Raw genomic sequence first — 22,487 nt, 5'->3', positions numbered from 1 at the left:
GTTCTTGCTCTCACCTGTGACAAAATTTAGCTTGCAAGTTCTACGGGAAAGGGCATTTATCTTATTTGTCCTGTAAAACGCATATTACACTTTGAGTGCTGAAAAAACAATCACAATAATGGCTTACAGTAGCTTAGTTATCTTAAGCACTTTAAAAAAAAAACAAAACAAAACATTGTTCAGTCAGGAAGAAGTACAAAACATTTTTCATTATCACTTGCAAGTAAAGCAGTTTTTGTTCCCCATTCTTTTGCTTCTCTCACACTATTATTTCTTACCAAGTATGAGATCATTTATAGAGTTAAATCTAACTCTGCCACCAGCTTCAGTAGGGATACCGATAGGAATGCTGGGCTGAACCGGAAACTCCTCAAATAGGATTCTATCTTCTCACTATGCAAATTATAAAAATCTCAGAGAGAATACAGAGGAAAATTTCATTTAATGGTTTCAAGTAACTTTACGTAATGCCTTAAATGGAAGATGCCTTGATGATTGCTCAAACACACAATCCTGTTCATAACTTATTTTATGTGTATAATGCTTTCCATTCATAAATATTGCCTGAAATTATTTTACAACTGTTCACAGAAATCATGTCACTCGCTAGGCTTTACAGCAGCTGTTTTACTTCCCATTGCAATATCCCTAAGAAAAAAATAGGGCTTGAAAGTGAAGCAGCACACATTTTCCACTGTAAACGAGCTGGTACGCTGTAATTTCATGCTTTAGCTCTCTGCACACTAGCTTTTCCAAGGAGATCAGGGCTTATGCTTTATCTCCCACAGTACAATCTCCATACGCATTCTGTCCTGCTGGTTCACTCAGACAGCGAAATTCTTGTCTACACTATGATTTTTCTTAAACTCTGATGTTATACTAAAGCTGCTGACGTTTGACTGTTGATGGCAACAACTTGCTCTGCAGGTAGAAGCAGGCCTGGTTTCTTTCAGTGGTGCTTCAGCACTGTCCAGCTCAGTGCAGAGCTAACCAGCAGCGTGGTGGCTGCCGGTATCTGACCATAGCAGCATTTCTATCGCTCCTGCCGCTACAGAGACACACTGTCGTGACTTGGGGTTTCTGAGAAATTACATGCAGACATTATTAGCCTGCTCCAATTCTGCTCAGTTTGAAGGGTTTGTTTGTATCCAGACTGCAGTCTAGCTACAGTTTAGAAATGCTGACTAGCTGTAGTTAAAATAGAAACAAATTCACAGCTGATTATATACACCACGTGGGTACAGCACAGTGATAACTTTATTCCTGGTGCTCCTCGGCATTTGGAAACCCAGGCGTCCCAGCAATGCTAAATCGACTACTTTGAGTAGCCAGTTTTCCCAGAGCAACGGCCTCCTTTCCCCAGGAAAAACAATTTTATCTGTGCAGCTTGTAATAGCAAAATCGTGATCTTCCCTGTACCTCAAAGCCTCCTTCCTAATCTTGAAGTAATACAGCTGCTTTTTCTTATCCTGTGTCCTGAACAACCCTATTTCACCACTATCCAGATAGAGCCAAGCATCCAGATCAGCACACCACTCTGCAAATGTCATCTGTGACAGAGCACGGCAGCTATCTCCCTGGGTTGGGGACTATTGCATCACAGATTTTACACGGTTTCTCAATCTTTGCAGGCACTGCCAGAACACCCAAAGTTATCTGGAAGCACTCTCTCGGTATGGAAAGAAATCCAGCATCATTTTTTTTCCTTTTATGTAAGAAGAGTTACGCTTGTTTGGTTTTTTTTTTTTCCTTCTTCTCTCTACAATTTACTTCTAAAAGGAATATAGTATAATTTTAGGCTTATGATATTACAAGAACTTTTGCGTCATGTCTCCCCTCCCCACTTCTCCAAGGGCTCTCAGGAGGGCTTTCAACACCTTCCGGAGTTTGGGACCTGAGAAATAGGATCTCTTCCATCCTTGAAGCTGTAAAGCTCTAATATGGCACAGTTACAGATGTAGGGCAAAAGTATAACTGACCTTCACCTGTAAAACCAGAACTGCTAGTACTTATACAGGAGCTATACTGCTGGATAAAAACAATAATTTAATTGCTTAATGTAGACAAGGCCTCAGAGGAATCTCCTTCTTCAAATAACCCAGCCAATCAAAACTTCATCAGCAAAACCCACTCATTTGAACTCCCTCAGCAAAGAGGAACTTGAAATATTTTGCCAGGTACACTACAAAGAAACAGTATTTCCCCTTTTTTAACCACTTGAAGAAACCAAAAAAGATACACGCTCGGGTAACCCAGTTCAAATATGATTGTTCAAGGACTAAGTTTCAGAGGATGCCCAATGCAAAACAAACACGACCGCTGAAGTATCAGGGCGCATTACTTCAGCAGGTTAAAAAACAAAGCCAAGCCCCCAGAGCTGTACTGGATTCCAGAGTCTACACAATGGGCGATGCCTCTTGCAGCCAGCAGATATATTTTGCAAGAAACCACCTATAAATTACATATCTAAAAACCACTAAAACGTATCTGACACTTTAACCCCATCTCAGGTTCATCTCAAGCTGCGGAAATTCTGTCAATACAGTCTTTTTAGACAATTCCTTTTTCTGAAAATGCTCCATAAACATTATTAAACCCAGCAGCGGCCGGGGAAGTGGCGGAGCGGTATTCTCCTCGTTCTAGCAGGGAAAAGCTGAGGCACAGAGAGGCTGGGCGAGGGGCTGGAGCCCGCGGGGTGAGTGGGCCGCACCCCTCCGCTCCGGCCTTGACCTGGTCTCCCCCACGCCCCGACCGTGCGCCCTGACCGCTGCCCGCGGGCAGGGAGGGGATCGGGAGGGAGGGAGGGCTGGGAAGCGGGGGCACTCCCGCCCGCTCCGGCGCGGGGAGGCCACGGCGGGGCCGCGCCAGCCTCCGCCCGCAGGGTCTTTGTTCCCGCGGCCGCGGCGGCCCAGGCCCTTTGTTGCTTCAAGCGCCCGACCGCGGGCCTCGGAGGGCAGCCCGACCTCCCGCTACCGGTGAGGGGCCTCCCGCCGGCACCCACCCACCCACCCCTGCCCCTCCCCGCCTGCCCCCCGCCGCGCCAACGGCCGCCGCCGGTCCCCGGCGGCCGCCCCTCCCCCCGCGCCCGTTCACGGCGCAGAGGCACTCGCCGCACCTGCACGCGCCCCGCCCCGGGCCCCGGACCCCTCCCAGCGCCGAGGGGATCGGGAGGGAGGGAAGGAGGGGGCGCCCTCCTGAGGCGCGCGGCCGCCACCGGGAGGTGACGGCCGGCGGGAGCGCGCGCGCGCGCGCGTCTCGGGGAGGAGGGCGGGCTGGCGGCCGGGCGGGGGCGCGCACGGGACGGTGTGTGAGGGAGGGCGATACCGGGGCGGAGAAAGGCGGCAGCGGCGGCTTCGCTCGGCTCAGGGCAGGCGAGCGGCGACAGACGCTGCCGAGCCGGGAGACGCGGCGGCCGCCGTCCGCCGACTTGGGGCATCCTTCCTCCTCCTCTTCCTCCTCCCCGCCCTTCCCCCTTTTCTTTCTTTCTTTCCTTCCCCGCTGTCCGCCGGGGCCGATCGCTATCGGCGGCGCGATCCCGGGGCGTTTCCGCCGTGCCGGCAGCGGCTGAGGGGAGAGCCGGCCCCTCCCCTCCCGTTCCAGCCGGGACTGAGGGACCCCCCCCGTCCCCGCCTCCTCCCCTCGCCGGGGCTCGGTGGAGAGGGCCCGGCCCCGGCTCGGCTCCCCGGCGGCGGGCTCGGCGAGGATGTCGGGCGGCGGCGGCGGCAGCAGCCGGGAGGAGGAACGGCGCAAACTCGCCGACATCATCAACCACTGGAACGCGAACCGGCTGGACCTGTTCGAGATCAGCGACCCCACCGAGGTGAGCGACCCCAACGCGGACTACCCCCCCTCCCTGCCGCTAGCCGCCACTTGGCCCGCCCCCCCCCCCCGCCCCGCTCCGGGCCGCCCGGGAGGTGAGACACCGCGCCCGGGCCAGGCCGCGTCCGCCTCCGCCCCGCCGCCCGCGGTCAGACGGGCCCCCCTGGCCGCCGGGGCTCGGGCACAGGCCCTCCCCCTGCTCTCCGTTAATGCGTGGCCGGGGAGCGAGTGCCGGGCCCCTCGCCGTGCCCGGAGTGGCTCGGGTGAAGGCAGGTTGAGGCGGCCGGGGAGAGAAAGGGAGCGCCGGGCCAGGGCCCTCCCCTCCCGCCGGCACACGCCGGCCCGACCCTGCGGGACGGACGGCTCCCAGGCAGGAAGCCCGCTGGGAGCGGGAGGTGGCGAAAGGGGGCGGGCACGGGCGCTAATACAGCAGCTCCCCCCCCCCCCACCCCCGACCCCGAAACGGGTGACCGCTGTGGGCATTTTTTTTTTTTTTTTTTGTTTGGCTGTGGGGGCCACTGGTGCAGTCTGCGGGGCGTGAGGGACGGAGCGCGGTGGCTCGCTGTGTCCGGAGGCTGCCGGCCTGCAGCGCAGGGTAAACAGCAGCAGCAGGTTCGGAGCCCTGAGTTCACATGTTGTACCGGAAAAACACAGCGGGTCACTTCTTCCTAATGAAATGGGTGTTTCTGATACCGAGAGAGGCTGGATTTTACCCCCCCCCCCCCTTAAAAAAATAAAAAAGTCATAGTCAAACCACACCCTACCGCTACCCCTTGTCATGTTCCCTTTGGCTGCTGAGTGCTGTGCGTCCGCTTTGAAAGCGGCGAGGAGGAGGAGGGGGAGGGCTGGGGAGGCAGGTTACTGCCCTGTTTGTGTCTGAAGGCCCGCTCCCTGCGCGGGGGGTGGAGGCTGGCGGTGTGCGGGTTCCCGGGGAAAAGGAGGAAATTCACACTTGTTCTTGGCCTGGCCCCTGTCCTGGCTGTTGATTAACAGAAGCCTCAGAGAAATCACGTTGGTTTGGTCTTGGAGCTTGCTCCTGTTTCTGCACCCAGGTGCTGGCTGCACGCGTCGCCACGAAGAAGTCTGGAAAGCACTTCTGAGATGTTTTCAGTCTGTGATAGTTTGAAAAGAATTGCTTTGAGTATTTTCAGTTCTGCTCCTTGCAAACTAATTCTTGAACGCCAAGATGAGGGAGTTTCTGTGATTATTTCCTACATCTTGCAATATTTACCATAATTAGAGCTCCTTGTTTGTATTGCTGAGGTTTTAACAGTATCGCTCTTGGCTGACAGTCACTTGTTCAAAAAGTAGGCTGGTGCTAACATGAAGGAGCCTTCATGATTGTGTTTGAGAACATAGCACAGCCTTTCTGGAATTGCAGGTGGACTGCTAACTCTGTGGCTTGTTTTTTTTTGTCTGACTAGTGCATTTATTCATTCCCAACACATTCTAACTCTAACCTATTTTTTTCATATTTATGGCAGATTGTGCTTCTGTAGTTTTGTTAGTGAGGAGTTTAAAAAGTCTTTCTGGTTTTTAGGTCATCATAATTAACTAGACTTTGCATGAAAGCTACCAGCTTCGTTACAGTTACTATGAAATGAAATAGTAATTTTACTTGCATTAGCTGCACACTTCTGCAGTTTAAGGGGTTAAACCTGTATAGGAACATCGTTACCACTGTAAACGATGACATTTATTTCAGTTGAACTACTGATAATAAAAAATTAAGTATATGCGTATCTCTGAACATCTGAGCTTTTTAGGCTACTAGTTCTGAAAATGTTTGATAAGACTGCAGGTGCGTTTACAACAAACTGGCAGTAGGTAACAGTTCTCTAGATAAAGTATATTTTCCTTCCAGGTAATTACGAATACAAATGGCTGCATTTTTATTCACTGTTACCCTGAGCTGACCGAAATTTGGCAATATTTTCAGCCCAGATGATTGTGTGATTCACATGTGTACTATTTATCAGCTTAAATGAAAGCCCTTTTACTAGACTGCTTGAGAGCTGACAATCCTCTATTGTTTTCCCCGTTTTTCCAGGCTCAGCTTGACATAAGGCGTGTCTTGCTTATTGTAGGGTCTGCTGCAAGTGTGGCATCTGTGAAGGTGCAATAACTTGGGTATGACTTCGGGTTGTGCCTGAGCTGGGTTCAACTGGATCTCTTACGCTGTTCAGACATGGTCATTGGCCCGCTGGGTTAACTTTGGAGCTAGCACGTGCTGGTACATCACCCTGGAGCTTCTTGTTTGTATATCATGTTTAGAATATCGAGACTTGATGCCTTACAGTGATTCTCCAGGCATTCCATCAGTGTAAACAATCTGGTTTAAGTCTTTTAACTTTCCGATCTAGAGAGAGTAGGAATTTCCAGGGGAGATAATCGCTTCCTTAATAGTAGGGTTTCAGGGAGGTTTATATATTCAGAAAAGAAAAGGAAAAGTGAAATCTAGTGTAAATTGACTGGAGTTCTGACAGTGTAGCTTAGGCAGTGACAGTGAAAGGTACTCATGTGTGACCTACTGATGTAGCTCTGTGTTAGTTTGAAAGGTCTAATTCTTTGGTGAGACGAGTGCTCTAAGTCTATTGGGTCCTCATCGCTTTAATGGGCAGTGTAAAATGTGACTTGGTTTTGAATGTAGGGAGTAGTATTTTGAAAGTAGTTTAAATGTGTGGGGTTTTTGTTTTTTTTTTTGTTTTGTTTTGTTTTTTTTCAGAAAAGTGTTCATGAAATGAACCAGTTTGAATTCCTGTTAGTATTTATTTAACGGTGTAGACTAGTCATAAGAGACTAGAGATCAGCTTATCTACTTTCCTCTTTTGAGAGTTAGGCACAAATTATTTCTTAAAAGTATATTGCCTGTAAGATATTGAAGAGCCTTAGGGCTCTGTTGCGTTCTGTTACTAACTTTTTCCTAGCTTGTTGTGTCATAGGAACAGTTACCTGAGTCATTCAGTGCCACTTTTCCCTAGCAAAACAGAGATGAAGGGAAGTTTCTGTTCCATGCTTAAAGTTGAGTATTCCTCTGTTTTTATCCTGTATGAGGAAGACTGAAGACTTCTTGGGAATGAGGGTTTCATATCTTCACTTGGGCTTTCACTGAAGTCACTTGTCAACTCATGCTTGAGAGCAAGGTGGTAATTTTACTTTTGCTAGGTATTTGCCTATTCTAACACTTGTTACTGTTCTGAGAAATCTGTTAATAGTTTGCATTGTTTTAATTTTGAAGTTTTGGTTTTGTTTTTTTTTTTTGTTCAGAAAGTAGCTGAGAGAAGCTCTGTGGCTTGAGAATCTTATAAATGAACAAAACCAAAACTCTTTTAAAAAAAATTCTAACAGCCAGTACTATGTAAATTCTAACTTTATCAGGAGTGATGCTAGGTACAGACCTTTGCTGAATATGTCTGTAATACTGGTACTAATTTAAACTTGAATAAGCTTTACTGCCTCTACTTTAGAAGATGAGGCAGCTACTCGCTTTTGTGAGTCTAAACTGGCAGGTTTTGGGGAAATGTGGGGTGAGCCATGTTTTTGTTTGCAGATAAATAAACAATCAGATTCAAAGTTAAACAGTATGTTAACCCTTTTCTTTAAATCTCGTTCCCCTTTCGATTCCACTTTCCCCTTGCCTTTGTTCCAGATATTACCAGGTTTTTGGATGCTATTTGGCTTCCTTTTCCTTTTTTCTTTTTTTTTTTTTTTTCCTTCCCCTTGGCCAAGGATAGAAAGACAGTAAGAGACTTAGACCTTTTGCAGTAGGAGATAAATTGATGTTTTGATCTTGATTTAAGTCTTGGATGATAATAGTACCCAATGTTTTCAAAAAGGAATGAGTTTGAATTAATGATTTGGTAACAGGTGCATAGAGTTGTTCAGAAACTTGTCAATAAAAATGATTTGCATTTATACACTTTTTTTTTTTTCAATGAAAGTGCTTACTGGAATTAAGTGAGTAATTACATAAAATAACTGTATATGGGTGTTTTGGAAGAGAGCAAAGAATGCAAAGGCACTGTAGACTACTGTGTTTATCACTGTCAGGTACAATAAATATAAATCCTCCTGAAGACATTTAAGATTTCTTGGTTTAAGATGCCATATGTGAACTGGGTGTCATAATTATTGTTGATCTTGGTGACAGAATAAGGTTTAATCTTTGAGGTATGCTTTGGTAACTGTATATGAGAGGAGGAGAAGTGCTGTGTTTTTTCTGAACATGGTTTGCAGGTTAGGAATGTGAACTGCATTTAGTTTTTTGAGACAGACACTTTTAGAACAGGTGAGAGGTTTTTTACTAATTACCCAAGGGCTTGGGAGTTGTTGTCAGAAACATTGGTGTGTTGTACGTTTGTTTTCCGATGGAGAAATCTGTTCGAAACTGATCTACTATATCTACATATATAAACAAAAGTAGAAAGGTCTCATCAAAAAGCTTAGAGAAATAATATGTTTTGCATTAAGAATAACTTCTAATACACTGTTTAATTTTTAAATGGCTGTAGCTTAAAAAAAATGAGGAATTTGGAAGGTCTTTATGGATATTTAATTTTTTTTTTTTTACTGTTTGAAACAACTTGTGTAGGCTTAGCAACAAGGTATTAGGAATAACTCTTCAGAGTTAGGGTGGGGTTTTTTGCTTGGTGTGGTTTTTGTTTTGTTGTTTTTTTTTTTTTTTATTGACTTCCTCGTGTTCTGGTGGTGTATATGTTTGGTCTAGTCAGTATGCTTTAAATTATTTTCACTGGCTTTAAATACAAATAGGCAATCTATTTAGGGAAAATGTTGCACAGTACACTGGATGATAGGATATTTCAAGTTGATGCAATTTTTGTCTTTATTCTTTGGGTTCAGATCTGGTTCTGGTTCATTAAGTGTCATAGGGAAGACATATATGACATAAGTTTGTAGTCTTTTCAAAGCAGTTGTGTAAGCTTGTTATTTAAATCTAGTGAAAGCAATAAGTATTAGGAATCTGCAGGGTGTTTAAAACCTAGAAGATTCCTATCTGCATGGTTGCTCACTTGTAGGCTTTTGAAAATCTGGCTCCGAGACTTCTTTTAAAAGGACTCGTGTTATTAAAATTGGGATTACCAGTGACTGTGCGCATTGCATTACGGGTGATACTAATAGTGGAAGTGCGAGTCTAAATTACATCTAAATGGTAGAAGGCTTGTGCCTTCTCCACGCGTTGGATTCCACAGGTTTCAGTAGTTTTAACTAGTGCAACTTTGCAAACCATATAGATCTCAGGAAGCTGATAATATGTCTGAAAATACTGTATTTTTAAGTTTGCCAAACCTGTGATAGGGAAAATAAATTATCTTTGCAACAAATGTTTAAGCTAATATTTAGACAGCCTGGAAAGGTGTCTTGGAATCTTTAAGGGCTGGTGCCTGTGCTTTTTAGTCAGTAGAATATTTTTCAATGATTACTACCACTAAACAGACACAGCTCAAGAGGAGGTAAAACAGCGAAGCATTAGTTGGATGCTACTGATTTCTAACTGCAGCTTACTGAGTCTGTTGAGTTCTAGCTCTGCATTGAAATGGCTGGAGAAAAGAAGTCAGAGACACAAGCCTGCTCATTTGCATCAGAAGGACTATTTGGAGACCAGTTTTCCTCTAACTGAGTAAAAGTGAATAGTCTGTCTTTACAAATGAAATGTAATCACTACAATCTAGAGAGCAATAAGAAGTTTGAATTAAGATCTTGACCACAGTCTACAGGCAACATAATGTCATGAAAATATTTCTAGGAAAGAAGCTTTATGCTGTGCTTTTAATATTTCTTATGTAAGTTGTTTCTTGAGTTAGTGGCTAATTAGGTCCATACAATTCAGACATACTGGCTTTAAGAATTCCCTCCTGATGTGTGAATCATTTCCCTGCCTAAAATGCCATTGATGACTTTTATTTTTCGGTTGAAAAAAAACCCCTAGTCCTCTGGACATGTTAGGGATTTACTTTGTTTGCACAAGTGTGTTGTGTTTCTCTTTAAAAAAGGTTAAACCAGAATGAATGGAACATGTATTAATGATTTTTTGAGGAAAAGCTTGCTTTCTAACTCATAAAATTTTGCCTTTGTCTGTAATGCTTTTGACATCTAAATGGGTTGAGAAAAAGTAAAACTTAGCTGGAAGGTGTTAAAAGTTGAAATAAATTTGTGATAAGGATGTAGACCATAAGAAACTACTCTGAATTTATCTTTGTGTCGATGTTTTTTTTTAAAAGTTGCATTGTTACAAATGAAGGGAAAGAGATTGTGGCTATGCAAAATTCAGAGTGTTGCGTAAAGAATAACTTCTGGTTTTAACCAGCAGTTCTGAGGAAGGTGGAATTGAAAATCACAGTGTGAAGTAATAAACTGAATTTTATTATAAACTTAAGTGAAATCAAATCTAGTAGATATTCCAGATGAGTAATCGAGTATTTGCTCTGTCTTTCAAAATGAACTTCATGCTAATGGAAGCCTCTTCTGAAGTGTATTTGAGTAAAGCACTACTTAGGTAATTCTTGATTTTTGGAGGAAAAATATTTACATACAAAATATATCTTCAGTGATGCTCATTTCAGTGAATTGAAATGTATGGGAATTTCCTTTTAGCTTGTGAAAAGGCCTGTCTGTTAATTTCTGCTATTAGGGTTGTTAAGTTGATTTTGGAAGTCTTTTTTCCTCACAACATAATTTTTACCTTAAAAAATCAGCTGCTAGCAGTTAAATGCAATAACATTTTAGGACCATAGTTTTTTTTAAACTGGATGTAAAATCAACATATGAATTATTTCAGTAAGTGTTAAGCAACGTATTCACATCAATTATGTTTAAGTGGCAGAGTTGAAGGTAAGTGGTCCACATGTTGCTTTAGGTCTAGCTCCTGGCAGAGTTAAGAATTGCCACGTAACAACTGTCTGCTGCCTGGTTTTGTACATCAAGATCTCAAATGGTAAATAGTGTTGAATGCACATCTCCTTGGAAACTTTTTGAGGTTTGTGTAAAAAGAGAGCACAATACATTTCTCTTTCTGGATGGAATGAAGATCACTAAAAGTGAAAATGCTCAAGGACCATTGCCTTTGCTAATTTATTGGGTTTTCTGTGTGCTCTTTTCTCTCCCTTCTTCGTTTCCTTACCACCTTCCATGCTCCTCTCTTGTTTTCGAGGAAGGAAATGTAAACTGTACTGATTCACGTAAAGATATTCCTTTCATTTTAATTACTTGCTAAGCAATCAATAATGTAGAAATTGAAGCTAAAATTTACAGTAAGAACACTAATTTTTAGCATTTAATTCAGTTCAGTGGCCTCTGTAGAGGAAATATTTGTATCTTTCCCAAGTTGTTGCTCAGTGTTTTTTGTAGTCAAGATGTGTATTAGAGTGAGCTTTTTCTTTGTCTTGGTTTATCTTTATGACTAAGAGGCTTAGAAATGTTCTTTAGCTAACTGTTTTTTTGCTTTCAGTTAATGTTACCAGGATAAACCAAACTAGGTATTGGGTAGTTCTTCTGCATAACTTAGATCGTAATTCTAGTTAAATACTCATTTCCCCCTCCTACTTCTCCTTCCCTCCCTCCGCCTCGTCTTTAATTGTGGGTAAAAATTACTCTTCTGTAACTGTCCCTGTCTAGAAGTTTGATAATTCAAGAATCCAAGATGAAACAGGAGGCAACAGAGATACAACTCTGTAGTAGTAGTTCAAGTCTAGCAGTAACACTGAAGCTGTCTTCCTGGACCGTATTGTGCCTTGTGAGCTTCTGCGTAATGAACAAATGCATAAGGTCGCAACATAACTTTTTGCAGTGAGAAGAATTTTCCGTGTGATTAGTGGTCCTCAGTCATTAAATTGCAATTCTGCCTTTCATTGCTGTCTAGTTTGGTTCTCTAGTAAGACGGAAAAATCTTTGACATGAAGTCCAATGTTCATTGCTTCTTTTTTTTGTTTGTTTGTTTTATTCAGTACTCACCTGTTTTGCTGCTACCTTCTTATTCTAGGTGACTTTTACTTTTTCTCTGTTAGGTACGTATAATTTGCTAAAACCGTTTTGTGTAATACTTCAGGATTATGGCCATCTACTTCTGTTACAGGCTTTAGCCTCAAGGTTATCAGCCGATTAGTATTATCATATGTTATATTTCATTACATTTTCTACAGCTGCTTTCTTTCCTTGTATGCTCACCTGTAGGTTAGACCCTATGCTCAGATCATCTTCTAGCCCAGATCTTCTTACAAGGGAGCCATTCCTCTGATACTACCTTCATTCTTGTCTCCTTGTGAAGAAGCCATCTGTCTAGATACTGCTTTCTTCATTTCTCTCCACACTGAGCAGGACAAGACACTTTGTTGCCCTGATCTGTCTTGGACAATTTTACTTTTAGAAAGGTCGTTAGATTTTGAATCCTGAAAGACCTGGAAAAAAGTCCTAGGGCTAGGGTTGTCATCTAGAAGATCAATATAGAGTGTTAGTTGTAAATACAAATTGGACACTGGGAAATGGAAATAATGCTCTGATACACATATTTCTAATCTGTTTTTCAGTTTTGCCCTATGAGTGAGTCTGTTAATAGAGTTCATGACTGTACTGATGCAATTGTGTATACTCCTCTTCTGTAAGTTTGTCCATGTAATCTGTTACAGTCAAGAGCAGAAATTACACATCCTTAATTTTGCAAGTTTTAAGCTTTTTTAGATGGTGCTTGGTATATCTTAAGAGTAATTATCAATGGATTTCTAATTTTACTCATGTATTCCAAGATTCTTTTCAAGGACATTAGAAAACCTGCTGGCTTGCAATGTAATTGGAAGTTGAGTATCTGTTTGAATATATTGAATATGTGACTCCTAATGCCAGGTCAACTCTTGGGTAAATATCCTGGAATGGATTTTGTGTAATACAGCACTAGTTGCTATAGGGCGATGGCAGACTGAAACAGAAGTGATGTTGTATGTTGATGGCTCCAGGGTGGGGTGATTTTTTTTTTGTTTGTTCATTGTTTTTATTGCTACTTTGATACGTTGTACTCTTTTGTAACTAAGGAATATGAAAGCTCTCACAATAACTTAATACCTAGTACTTGATTTATAGTTTCTTGATGAACTGTTTTAAGGCTTGCCCTTGGTGAATTGTGCCCCAGGGCATGGCTGAATTTCTGGTCTACTCTGTAGTGAAAGCACCTTTATAGTGGGGAAAAAGTGAAAGAATGAGTTGTCTGGCAACCATATTTATTTGGCCAACCAAGTATGTTGCCCATAGCAGTATCTATGAACTAAAATTTCAGTGCCTAGATTTCTAAAGCACCCGCAAACTGTTTAGTAGAACTTTCTCCTGTCAGATGAGTCTTGTCAGTCCACACGTGAATGTTTTCTTGCAGGCAGATGCACAACTGCATTGCAGTGTCGTGCTTTTACATATGTATTGTATTGCACCCAAAACCCAGTGGAAGATCAGAATCCCCCTTCTTAATGAAGATTAGTGGCTGTTGCGTAGCCTCTGGTTGTGCGAAAGAGTTCAAACAAAGAAACCCTCCCCCAGTGTCTGCAGTAACAAAAGGTCTCCTTCCCTCTGCCCTCCCAGAAGGTGCTCTACTTTGAGTAATACATCAGCTTGAAATTAAAAACTGCCCTTTAACCATTGTATTGTTCTCAGTTTTAGTAAAAACAATTATTCTGTGTTCTCTACTTAAAAATGATCAGGACAATGCTGTCTGTGATGCAGGGTCCTCCTGGACAGGAAAATGTTTATGTGGAAACGGACTAAATCTTACTCAGTTGTGTTTTAGAAAGCATTGGGTTGATAAAATAGCCTTTACATTATAATTTCTTTTATGTTAAGAAATCTGGAGACATATGTCTTGTATTCACCTTTCGTATATAGTTCGATAAAATTACTGCATTCGGATCATATCCAGGCATTGCATACTTGTAGAATGGTGAGTGTTTTATTAGGAAATATGTAAGTAATTTCCATTTAAAGTGATAGCTTTACTGAGCATGAATACTACTCATTTTCAACGTAGACAGAATGGAAGTTTTAAAAGACTTCTTTAATACTTTCTGTATTTATTCTGGCTATTGAAAGGGTAGAGGAGATTGTTTTCATATCTGGAAAAGGAAAATAATTTGAAACTTGTGATGGAAAGATGATGTTTACTGATGAAAACATTGCTCAATCCTGCTAATTGATTTTGGTGGATTGCCTGTTATGTCTAGTGTTTGCTGTGTAAACTAGCAAGGAAACTCAAAAGTGGAATTACTTAAGATTATTGCATTTTGTGATCTAATTCTTTAGCTTTGTTAAAGCCTTAAAAAAAAAAAGCCAAACAACTGTTTCCTTCTTCAAAAATTGGTGAAATGCTCTAACAAAGCCTTGCTTTGTTTTGTGTAAGAGATGTATTGGAATACTTCTGATAAAGTCTCCAGAAATACTGAAATTGTATCTAGTATTACAAGAGAGTTTTAGTTGTTGCCATAGCACAACAAGGACTATTTCAATAAATTCAGCTGCTATGCTTGTGACAAACTGTTTTCAGGCAAGTAAGGATTGATGTGTAGTCTACAAAAAGAAAAAAAAAAAAGAGAACAATGAAGTAATTTTATGCATTGACTTTTGGCATATTCACTGAAGCCATCTACAAGCATCTAAAGACCTAACCATCCCAAAGAGGAAGTCCTCAAGGTATGATACTGACTCAGTATCTTGAATATGAGTAGTTCTGAAGGAGTTACTAATTCGTCTTTCTGGAAATAAATTGCAGTCTGTTACAAACTCCAGAATACTTTTATTTTCACTCCTTCTCACCAGCATTAAGATTAATCGTGAACTCAGAAAATCGGTGCATGAAATTTCTGAGAGATAAGCCAAATTTGAAAAATTTGCCTTCTCAAAGTAATCTTCATTCATCTTGAGTGATGTCAGCAGAAAACTTGGACAGCATTGTGCAAACACGAGACAGTCATGTTTTGTGCAAAGTATTCTACAGTACTCTGACAGTACTAGTCTGAAGCTTGTAAAAGCCTATTGGAACTCCGTGCTTACCCTAAGAGTCCATCTTCGGTGTTCCACATTTGTATCCAGGTCTTTAAGCATCTTTGTGTGTATGGGAGCTCATAATTATCCATGTATATAATTATAAATGCACTAATCTGGTTCTCTCCGTAAACCTGCCTACATAGAACCCTTCTGTTCCACATTTCCCCTCCACACTCTCTGCCCCCAAAATCCACAACCCTAAACATGACACCTCAGTCTTCTACTTAGAGTGAAAAATGCCAATTAGAACAGTCTTAAGGTGTGTTTGTCCTCTTGCATAGGCTTCAGAAAGACCCGGGGAGCATGACTTCATGATTATCCAGCTTTGTCAATAGCTTTCCATGAGGTTACTGATCAGCCAGTCCTCTAGCATATGCCACGTGGACTTTGGAGTTTGGAACAGCCAGACCATTGCTATCAGGCCTCATTTTAACCAGCTAGTACCTGTGCTCATGGTGGCTTGCCACTGTTACTGCTGTAACAGTGAGGTTTTCTTCTAAGAAACTGGGGAGAAAAGTTGTTTATTTCTTGCTTGCTGCACTATTATAACTGTAGATATGTTTTCCTTGTTTTGGAGAAGATTCCTTCTTCTAATGTGCTTTCAGCTTGAGTGTCTTCTATTTTGGGTACCTGCCAGGTAGAGACAGAATGAGTTTTCTGGATTAACCTTGCACTGAATTCCTCAGCTGCTGAGAAGAAAATCTTGCACCAAGGGGGAAAAATTCCTTCCTAACTGCCTTAGAGGTGCTTAGGATCATACTCACAGCAGGTAGAGCTAAATTTAGCCAAATCCTGAGGATAAACAGAGTATTTCTTTATGGTGCAAAATGACCAAGGCAATTGTTCTGATCTCTGATACACGTCTTTTTCCTAGTTGCAACTCCCTCCCTTCCAAGGTAAACCACGACGTTATCAGTAGTAGTAGAAGTCTGCAAGCAGAGTGAGATACCAGCGTATTTCTGGTACTTTTATACCCTTAATTTCTGAAGTAGAATATTGGAAGAGCACCATTCTTTGGCATGACCGATAGATGTTTAAGTAATCTGAAGCTTTTTCCACCTCAGCAGCTGTAAAAGAGGATGAATAGTTTCACATGTACATATATACTCTGTTCTGCAGCCACTTCTTCACCCACCTCTCAGCACTTTTGGGACACTGAAAGAAAGCTGGCAGCTTTCATCCTGTAGCTACCATCTGATTACCATCATAGGGTTTGTCTTCTGCGGTGCAGAACTGTCCATCTTTGATTGTCTTCCAGCTCTACAGTGTTGATGACAGCAAAGGACAGCAATGGGGTTTTTTTTCTACTGCTAATGCTTAGCAGTTGCTTTGAGCTGATCCTTACCAATTCTACAGCATCCAGAAGTACTGAATAGTAGCAGTTAAATTTGTGTGTTGATATTTACTGTGGCTTTCAAAAACTTTGGCCAGCCCTTTCTCTGCCTTATCCTCCACCTCCGATGTCCTTCTTACTTAAATCTCATTAAATGTTGACAACATTTTAATTGGTGCTTAGTTTATTTAAAAAAATTATTTCCATATTTACGTATGTGAAATCTATGTCAAATGGAAAAATATTTTGACAAGTTTGTTTTGCTAAAGTTTACTGCATTTGTTGGAAAAAGCCATTTACTTGCTATAAACAAGTGCACTTTTCCAGCCCCCCCCCCTTTTTTTTTTTATATATTACTGAGCTTTCCTGTTTATATATGCCAGTACAAAATAACATGGTAGTCTGATTTTTTCCTTACATTGACTACCAATTTATGTAATGAGCAATTTTGAGTCTAATTCTTGAAAGCAGGCAATGCTCAATCAAAAATGTCTGGAAACAATAATATTACTTGATTTTTTTTTTTTCTTTCTTCCCCCCCCCCGCCCCTTAGAGTGCTTCTGCAAGATAATATTAATCAAGATGAGATTTAGATCATACATAACATCTACTTATGTATAGTTGTAGCCTCTTCTTAAACTGTCTTGTGTTTATTTAAAAGACATCTAGCATTCTTGCTTTGTTATAATGTCTCGAGGACAGTGGGGTGAGAAAACAGCGATGCAGATACATTAGTAATGTCTTGAAAACTGTGTTGTAAATTTGCTTACTACAGAGCCAGAAAGAGAAGCCAAATTTTTATGCATGTGTGCAGTTTGCTATTCGCTGGGTCATGCTAATTTGAGATTTCACTTTATAAAATATAGGGCAAGGGGGAGTTACTCACACTTAGGATGTCATATACCACCACCACCCCACCCCCGGTTTAAGTCTTAAGATTCTTGATTTGTATGGTATAGCAAAGAAAACATACTTCTCACTGTATGCAGGTACCGAATAGAGAAGAGAGGCAATGTATCTTCATAGAAAACTTGAATCATTTTAATCTTTGGGTGTATTTTTTTTTGTTTGTTTCAAAAATACTTAAATATTGCATCTACATGAGACTGCCTCATTTCAGTAAATAGGTAACTTAAGTTTTAAGCTTTATAAATAACTTAACTTTTCCACATGTGTAACTTTCTGGTATTCAAACTGCTAGGAATCTTACAAGCTGCTAACTAAGACAAGTGTATATGTTTTATTAACATTATTAAAGTGAATACTGAATACAGAAGAAATTCAAAATCCTCAAATACTTTTTACTGTTGCCTAATCCTAGAGAAAGCTTGCTTCTCATTGTGGGTAATAATAAAAAATCCACAGCACAGATAATATAGTGTTAACTAAGAATATATGAAATGTGCATGTTTTTTTTGTCTGTTTTATGTCTTGTTTTGTTTGGTTTTTTATATCCGTATAAATAAGGCTGGAAAAGTTTACTTTCCTCAGTAGTAGAGAAACAAACCAGTAGCCAGTACACAGATCACACTGGGAGAGTAATGGTTGTTAATTAAACAAGAGGAAAAGAGGCTGGACACTCCTCCTGTTTTTTAGATCACGTTCTACTTCTGTATACTGCAGTCCTTGCTTCTTGACAGTTGTGGGTTGGTTTTTGTTTTTTTTTTTTTTTTTCCAAGTCATGCTTGTATGTTCTTATGACATACTCCCTCATTAATGAGAGGATAGAGCTGTCTTTTGGTGTAACTTTTCAGCTGATTTACTGCAGAGATTCTTTGGGTAATATCACCAGTTAAAGCCTAAATTGTTTCATGGTGAGTCAGAATGTAGTTGAAATCTTCCATGGCAGTGTCACCTATGCCTTCATTAATTATGTTTTAATATCTGAGTAAGCCAAACCAAGTTACTAAATGCTTTTGTAATCTGAGCCTGTTTAAACTCGAAATATTCCTGTTCGCAGTTAATCATCTGCATTAATGTTTGTATTGTAACTTGTCCTTGGTACATGTGCCACTGAAATGACAGGCCCTTGATAATAAAATTAAGGTTGTTTGATAGAGTTGTATTTTGGAGCAAGAAAATGCCTGAAAGTAGGCAAACAATTCATTTTCTGGTAGTTTTTTGCAGTCTAGTGATGACAAATGGAAGGTGGGGATTTTTAGTTTGAGTTAACTAAACACACAAGCCGTGTCACTGGCTGCTAAACTGCCTACTGGGCGGAAGCACAGGACTTGCTGAGAATAAGAATTCACGCGCAATACGCTGGCAAACACTTTCTTCTGGTGATTCCTGATTCACACAGCTGCCGAGACCGGTTTTGTTAACCAGTGCTACATGACAAAACCAGTACTTTGTTGTCTTCTAGAAGAAATCCTTAAAATAGAGCTGGTAGTGCCTTTTAAGACATAACTCCTTTTGTAATCAAATGTGCCATGTGAAGGGTGAACTGAGCACGTTCATGGGTGGGTTCCCCAGTGCAAAGTTACTTTCCTGCCTGGGGAAGTGCTTTTCACTTTGTGAAAAGTGAGAATTTTTACTACATTTAGAAAAGATGATGTAAGTCTTTTCCATATATCTGAGGCAGATTATAAAAAACTTAAGTACTGTGAATTGTAAAATAAATTTTTCTTAAATATATTGATTGAAAGGCTTAGATCGTTTTATTTTTCAGACTGAAAAGCATTTCAAGCATTTTTTTCCTAAAGCTGAAGTGTATTTCAGAGGGTTGGAATTTTTCAAGTAGTGAACAAATTTTAGTAAAAAAAAAAATAAAAAAAATAAATTACCTTGTTTTAATAAAAATATATCTGGCTTGATTAGTGTCAAAATCTACTCCTTGAGATCACTTTCTTCGTGAAAGAAGCAGAAAACTTTCATTGCTTAGTTGTGTAAACCTTACTGATGATGAAGAGTGGGTAGCCTGTGGCACAGGGAGGAGTTGCATGTCTACGCTCGGTAGTTCTTGAGCACAGCTTAAAAATTAATGGATGCTGGAATTACCATTTCTGACTCTGATGTTGCAAATTAGTCCATTTCACTTTATTAGTGTGAGTCTGTCCAAACAGAACAGCTTGCAAAATGGTGACGTGTATCCTTGTAGAGAAAATTAGGCTTGCTCCTTTTTGTTGTTCAGCAGAACCTCTGAAAAAATTGGCTTTGGGGAAAAGATGTTCTATTTCTGTTTGTTTAGCGTTTTGAGACATTATATAGCTTAAAATTTTAGGCTGAAGAGCTTTTGTGGAGATGAGGTCATTGGAAATTAGCAACTTGAGAGGGAAGAATGTTTATAGTTGGTCCAGACTACTGTATAGTTTCTTCATGTATCTCCATTTGTAAAGGCCCAAATATCTTTTTTTTTTTTTTACTGTATGCCAGTTTGATTTCAGGACAAAAGACTAAAAATGTGATTCCTGTCTTCTACAATTAGTCAAACTAATTAGTCAATTTCATTATTCCCAATTTCTGCTGTATATGATTTTAATTAAATAAGAATATTAATAATTTACTGAACTGTTACATTTGGGTGCTGAAACGCACGCTGTCTCTAGGATATGTACTTGAAAGGTATGAATCAAAAAGATGAACAAAACCAACTATTCCTCTCTGCTTGATGTCAAAAACCTCAGAGCTAGTTTTCTTAGTTCTTGAGTGCTCAGGTAGCTCACTTAGTATTAAGAAACAGCTTATTTAATTATTGCATTAACTAATTTGGAAAGAAACTGATACAAATTCCTTTGATAGTTGCCCTTATGCTTTCTGTATTGAGAATTTCCAAAGTTCTGACAATGACAACCATATTTTTTATAGTGCTGAAATAGACTTATCCATGTGATTTTGTGGACATACGTATCTTTCAGATATTTAGTGATTACCTGACCACAACTACTAAATATTAAGTTGCCCTTACAATGGCAAGGTGATCCATGTGTTAAAAGTAGTGTTGGTGACGTGATTAACTCTGCTGTCTGTGGAGGGGCAGTCCTCCCAACTGCTTTGGGTATCCAGATTACAGTTTGGGAACAACTCATTATTGGCAGATAGAAGCCATGTAGGTTTTACAATGAATTATTGTTAGTCTGATACTCTCAGCAGGAGTGAATATTTACCTGAGAATTTTTTATCATGAAATCATTCATGGTGATTAGGAAAATCTTCATTTTTAGGGTGGTTTATTTCTAGAACCAGTGCTATGAGAAATTCACACGATGCAGATCCTAGACCTGTATCATATAAACAGTCTCCCCATTGTCATACAGCTGTAACTGTACAGTGGCATGCAGAAAATAGGACCATGATGTTTTTCTATTGTTACATACAACTTACTAGCTACATACTGGTGTGTCAGCTAAATTAAGCTCAGAAAATAAGATCTCCAGTCTGCAAATTGAAGTTAAGGAGAGATTTGGAGTTGAATTGGGTACCTAGTGTTTTGAGATTGATAAGATGAACCACAAGTGCATTTTTTTTTCCTTAGAATAAGACTATTAGCCTTTTTCCAAAAGTGTGCTGGAGGAAGGCCGATCCTCTGTTTTGTGGATTTTGGGCTTTTTATTTCATTTTTGTTTTTTTGTTCACAAGAACAGTGAAACAAAGAGACTTCTCTCTGTGTCTGAAGTTCAGATACTGTTTGGGCCTCTTTCTCTCCTCCTGCCCCCTATGTATACACTGGTATGAAGTGAATGACTGAAGAGCTTGAAACAAGGCAGTTAATGTAATTAGACCTGTGTTTCTTCATTCTTCTCTTGATCTCTCTTCTGTCTTGGTCTACCCCACTTTCCTTTCATTCCCACTTTCTGAGTTTGTTTTCTTCTGATGTTCTGTTCTGCTTTGTGGTGTTCTCCTCAAACCCAAGTTGTACTGCTGTGGTTAGCATGTGATTATTATCAATAATAATAATAGTAATATTTCCACCCACTCTTGCCCCCCTGTGCCCCACATACCCTGTAGCAACGAGAGAATAGCAACAAATTGGTATTGATGGTGGAGAATCACTTTCCCTGTTGAACTCAGATGTTTGTCTGGAACTTCAGAACTGAACTGTGTTAAAAAGTAACGTATACAACCTAGGGAAATATCACCAGTTTGAGGATACAGGGAGAGTGGGGAATATTTAATTCGGTTTTTTTTAAAGCCTCTTCTTCCAAGACCTTGCTTTAAATTTCTGTGTTTGTCTTGCTTTTTCTGATGTTTCATTGCTTTTTGGTTGTATAATCTTTCTTGAAGAATGAACAGGACTTACATGTTAAAAGAATCATTCTGAAAATTCCTGGTGACCTGTTTGTTATAAAGTATCACTTTGTATTCTTAGAGGAGAAATGAGTTAAAGGCTAGTTTTACTATGCTGCACTGGTGTATAGAATAAGAAAGCTTATTTTAGAGCCCCTGTACAGTGGTTCACCTGCTAATACTTGAAAAAATATTTTCAAGCTTACAGTTCACTTTGTCTGTATTAAAAGTGAAATCATTATGCAGTTCACTAACTACAAATGTGTTCTGCAAAATAAAAATTTCAGATGTCAGTGAATAGTCAAGTAGTGGAACAGGTTGCACAGGGAAGTTGTGCAGTTTCTGTCCATGGAGGTTTTTAAGACCGGACTTGGTAAAGCTGCAAACAGCCTGATCTGACCTCAAAGATGACCCTTCTTTCAGCAGGAGGCTGAATTGGAAACTCCTGAGGTCCCTTCCTTGCTGAATTATCCTGTGAACATAGATGGATCAATGGGGTGTGTGTGTGCCCATTCCAGTTTATTTTCATCTGAGATGGATTTCATTCCATTACCTGGAGATACTACTCTTGATACATGAACCACTTATGTAGGATTTACTGTCTCTAACCTCTACCAGTTGGACTCATACCTGAAGAGAAATTTACAAATGTTAGGCTGCTACTTAAACTACTTCATTGAGCTTTTTTTTGTACCTTCTTTTGTCATGGCCTTTCTTGTGACATACAAATTGAGACATCTTAGTATCAGAACTCTTCTGTTGGTCTTGTCCTCTGTTAGTCTGTGCTGGGAGGTCAACTTGTGTGAACTATGGATATCTGCCTGCCTGGTGTAATACTTTGTGTTTTCTGTAGGAGAACAGTCATGGAAATTCAATTAGCTTGTCCTCCATAGATGTTTAAATAAGATCACAGGATGCTTTGGTTTGGAAGAGACCTCAGGAGGTTTCTAGTCCAACTTCCTGCTCAAAGCAAGGTCAGCCCTGAGGCCCCGCAGGGCTTTCCCCAGTAAGGTCGTATAAACCCCTAAGGACATTGTACTACAACCTCTGGCACCCTCCTCCACTGCTTGACTGTCCT

General features: G+C 40.7%; 1 protein-coding gene across 20 annotated transcripts in view; it reads left to right on the top strand.

Annotated features, from left to right (window-relative positions):
• The first annotated feature begins 3,353 nt into the window (after positions 1–3,353).
• AFDN (afadin, adherens junction formation factor) overlaps positions 3,354–22,487 on the top strand; it is a 127,062-nt gene continuing 107,928 nt past the window's right edge. For all 20 annotated transcript variants that reach the window (XM_086743861.1, XM_086743860.1, XM_086743855.1 and 17 more), the window contains exon 1: positions 3,354–3,820. In XM_086743861.1, coding sequence (XP_086599987.1) covers positions 3,704–3,820 — 117 coding nt within the window. In that variant the 5' untranslated portion in view covers positions 3,354–3,703. The remainder of the gene's footprint in view (positions 3,821–22,487) is intronic.

This window comes from Chlamydotis macqueenii, chromosome 3 (assembly GCF_036417535.1).
Source record: "Chlamydotis macqueenii isolate bChlMac1 chromosome 3, bChlMac1.mat, whole genome shotgun sequence".
Taxonomy (NCBI): Eukaryota; Metazoa; Chordata; class Aves; order Otidiformes; family Otididae; genus Chlamydotis; species Chlamydotis macqueenii.
Note: the sequence above shows the minus strand (reverse complement) of the source record. Positions and strands in the feature narration are given on the sequence as shown.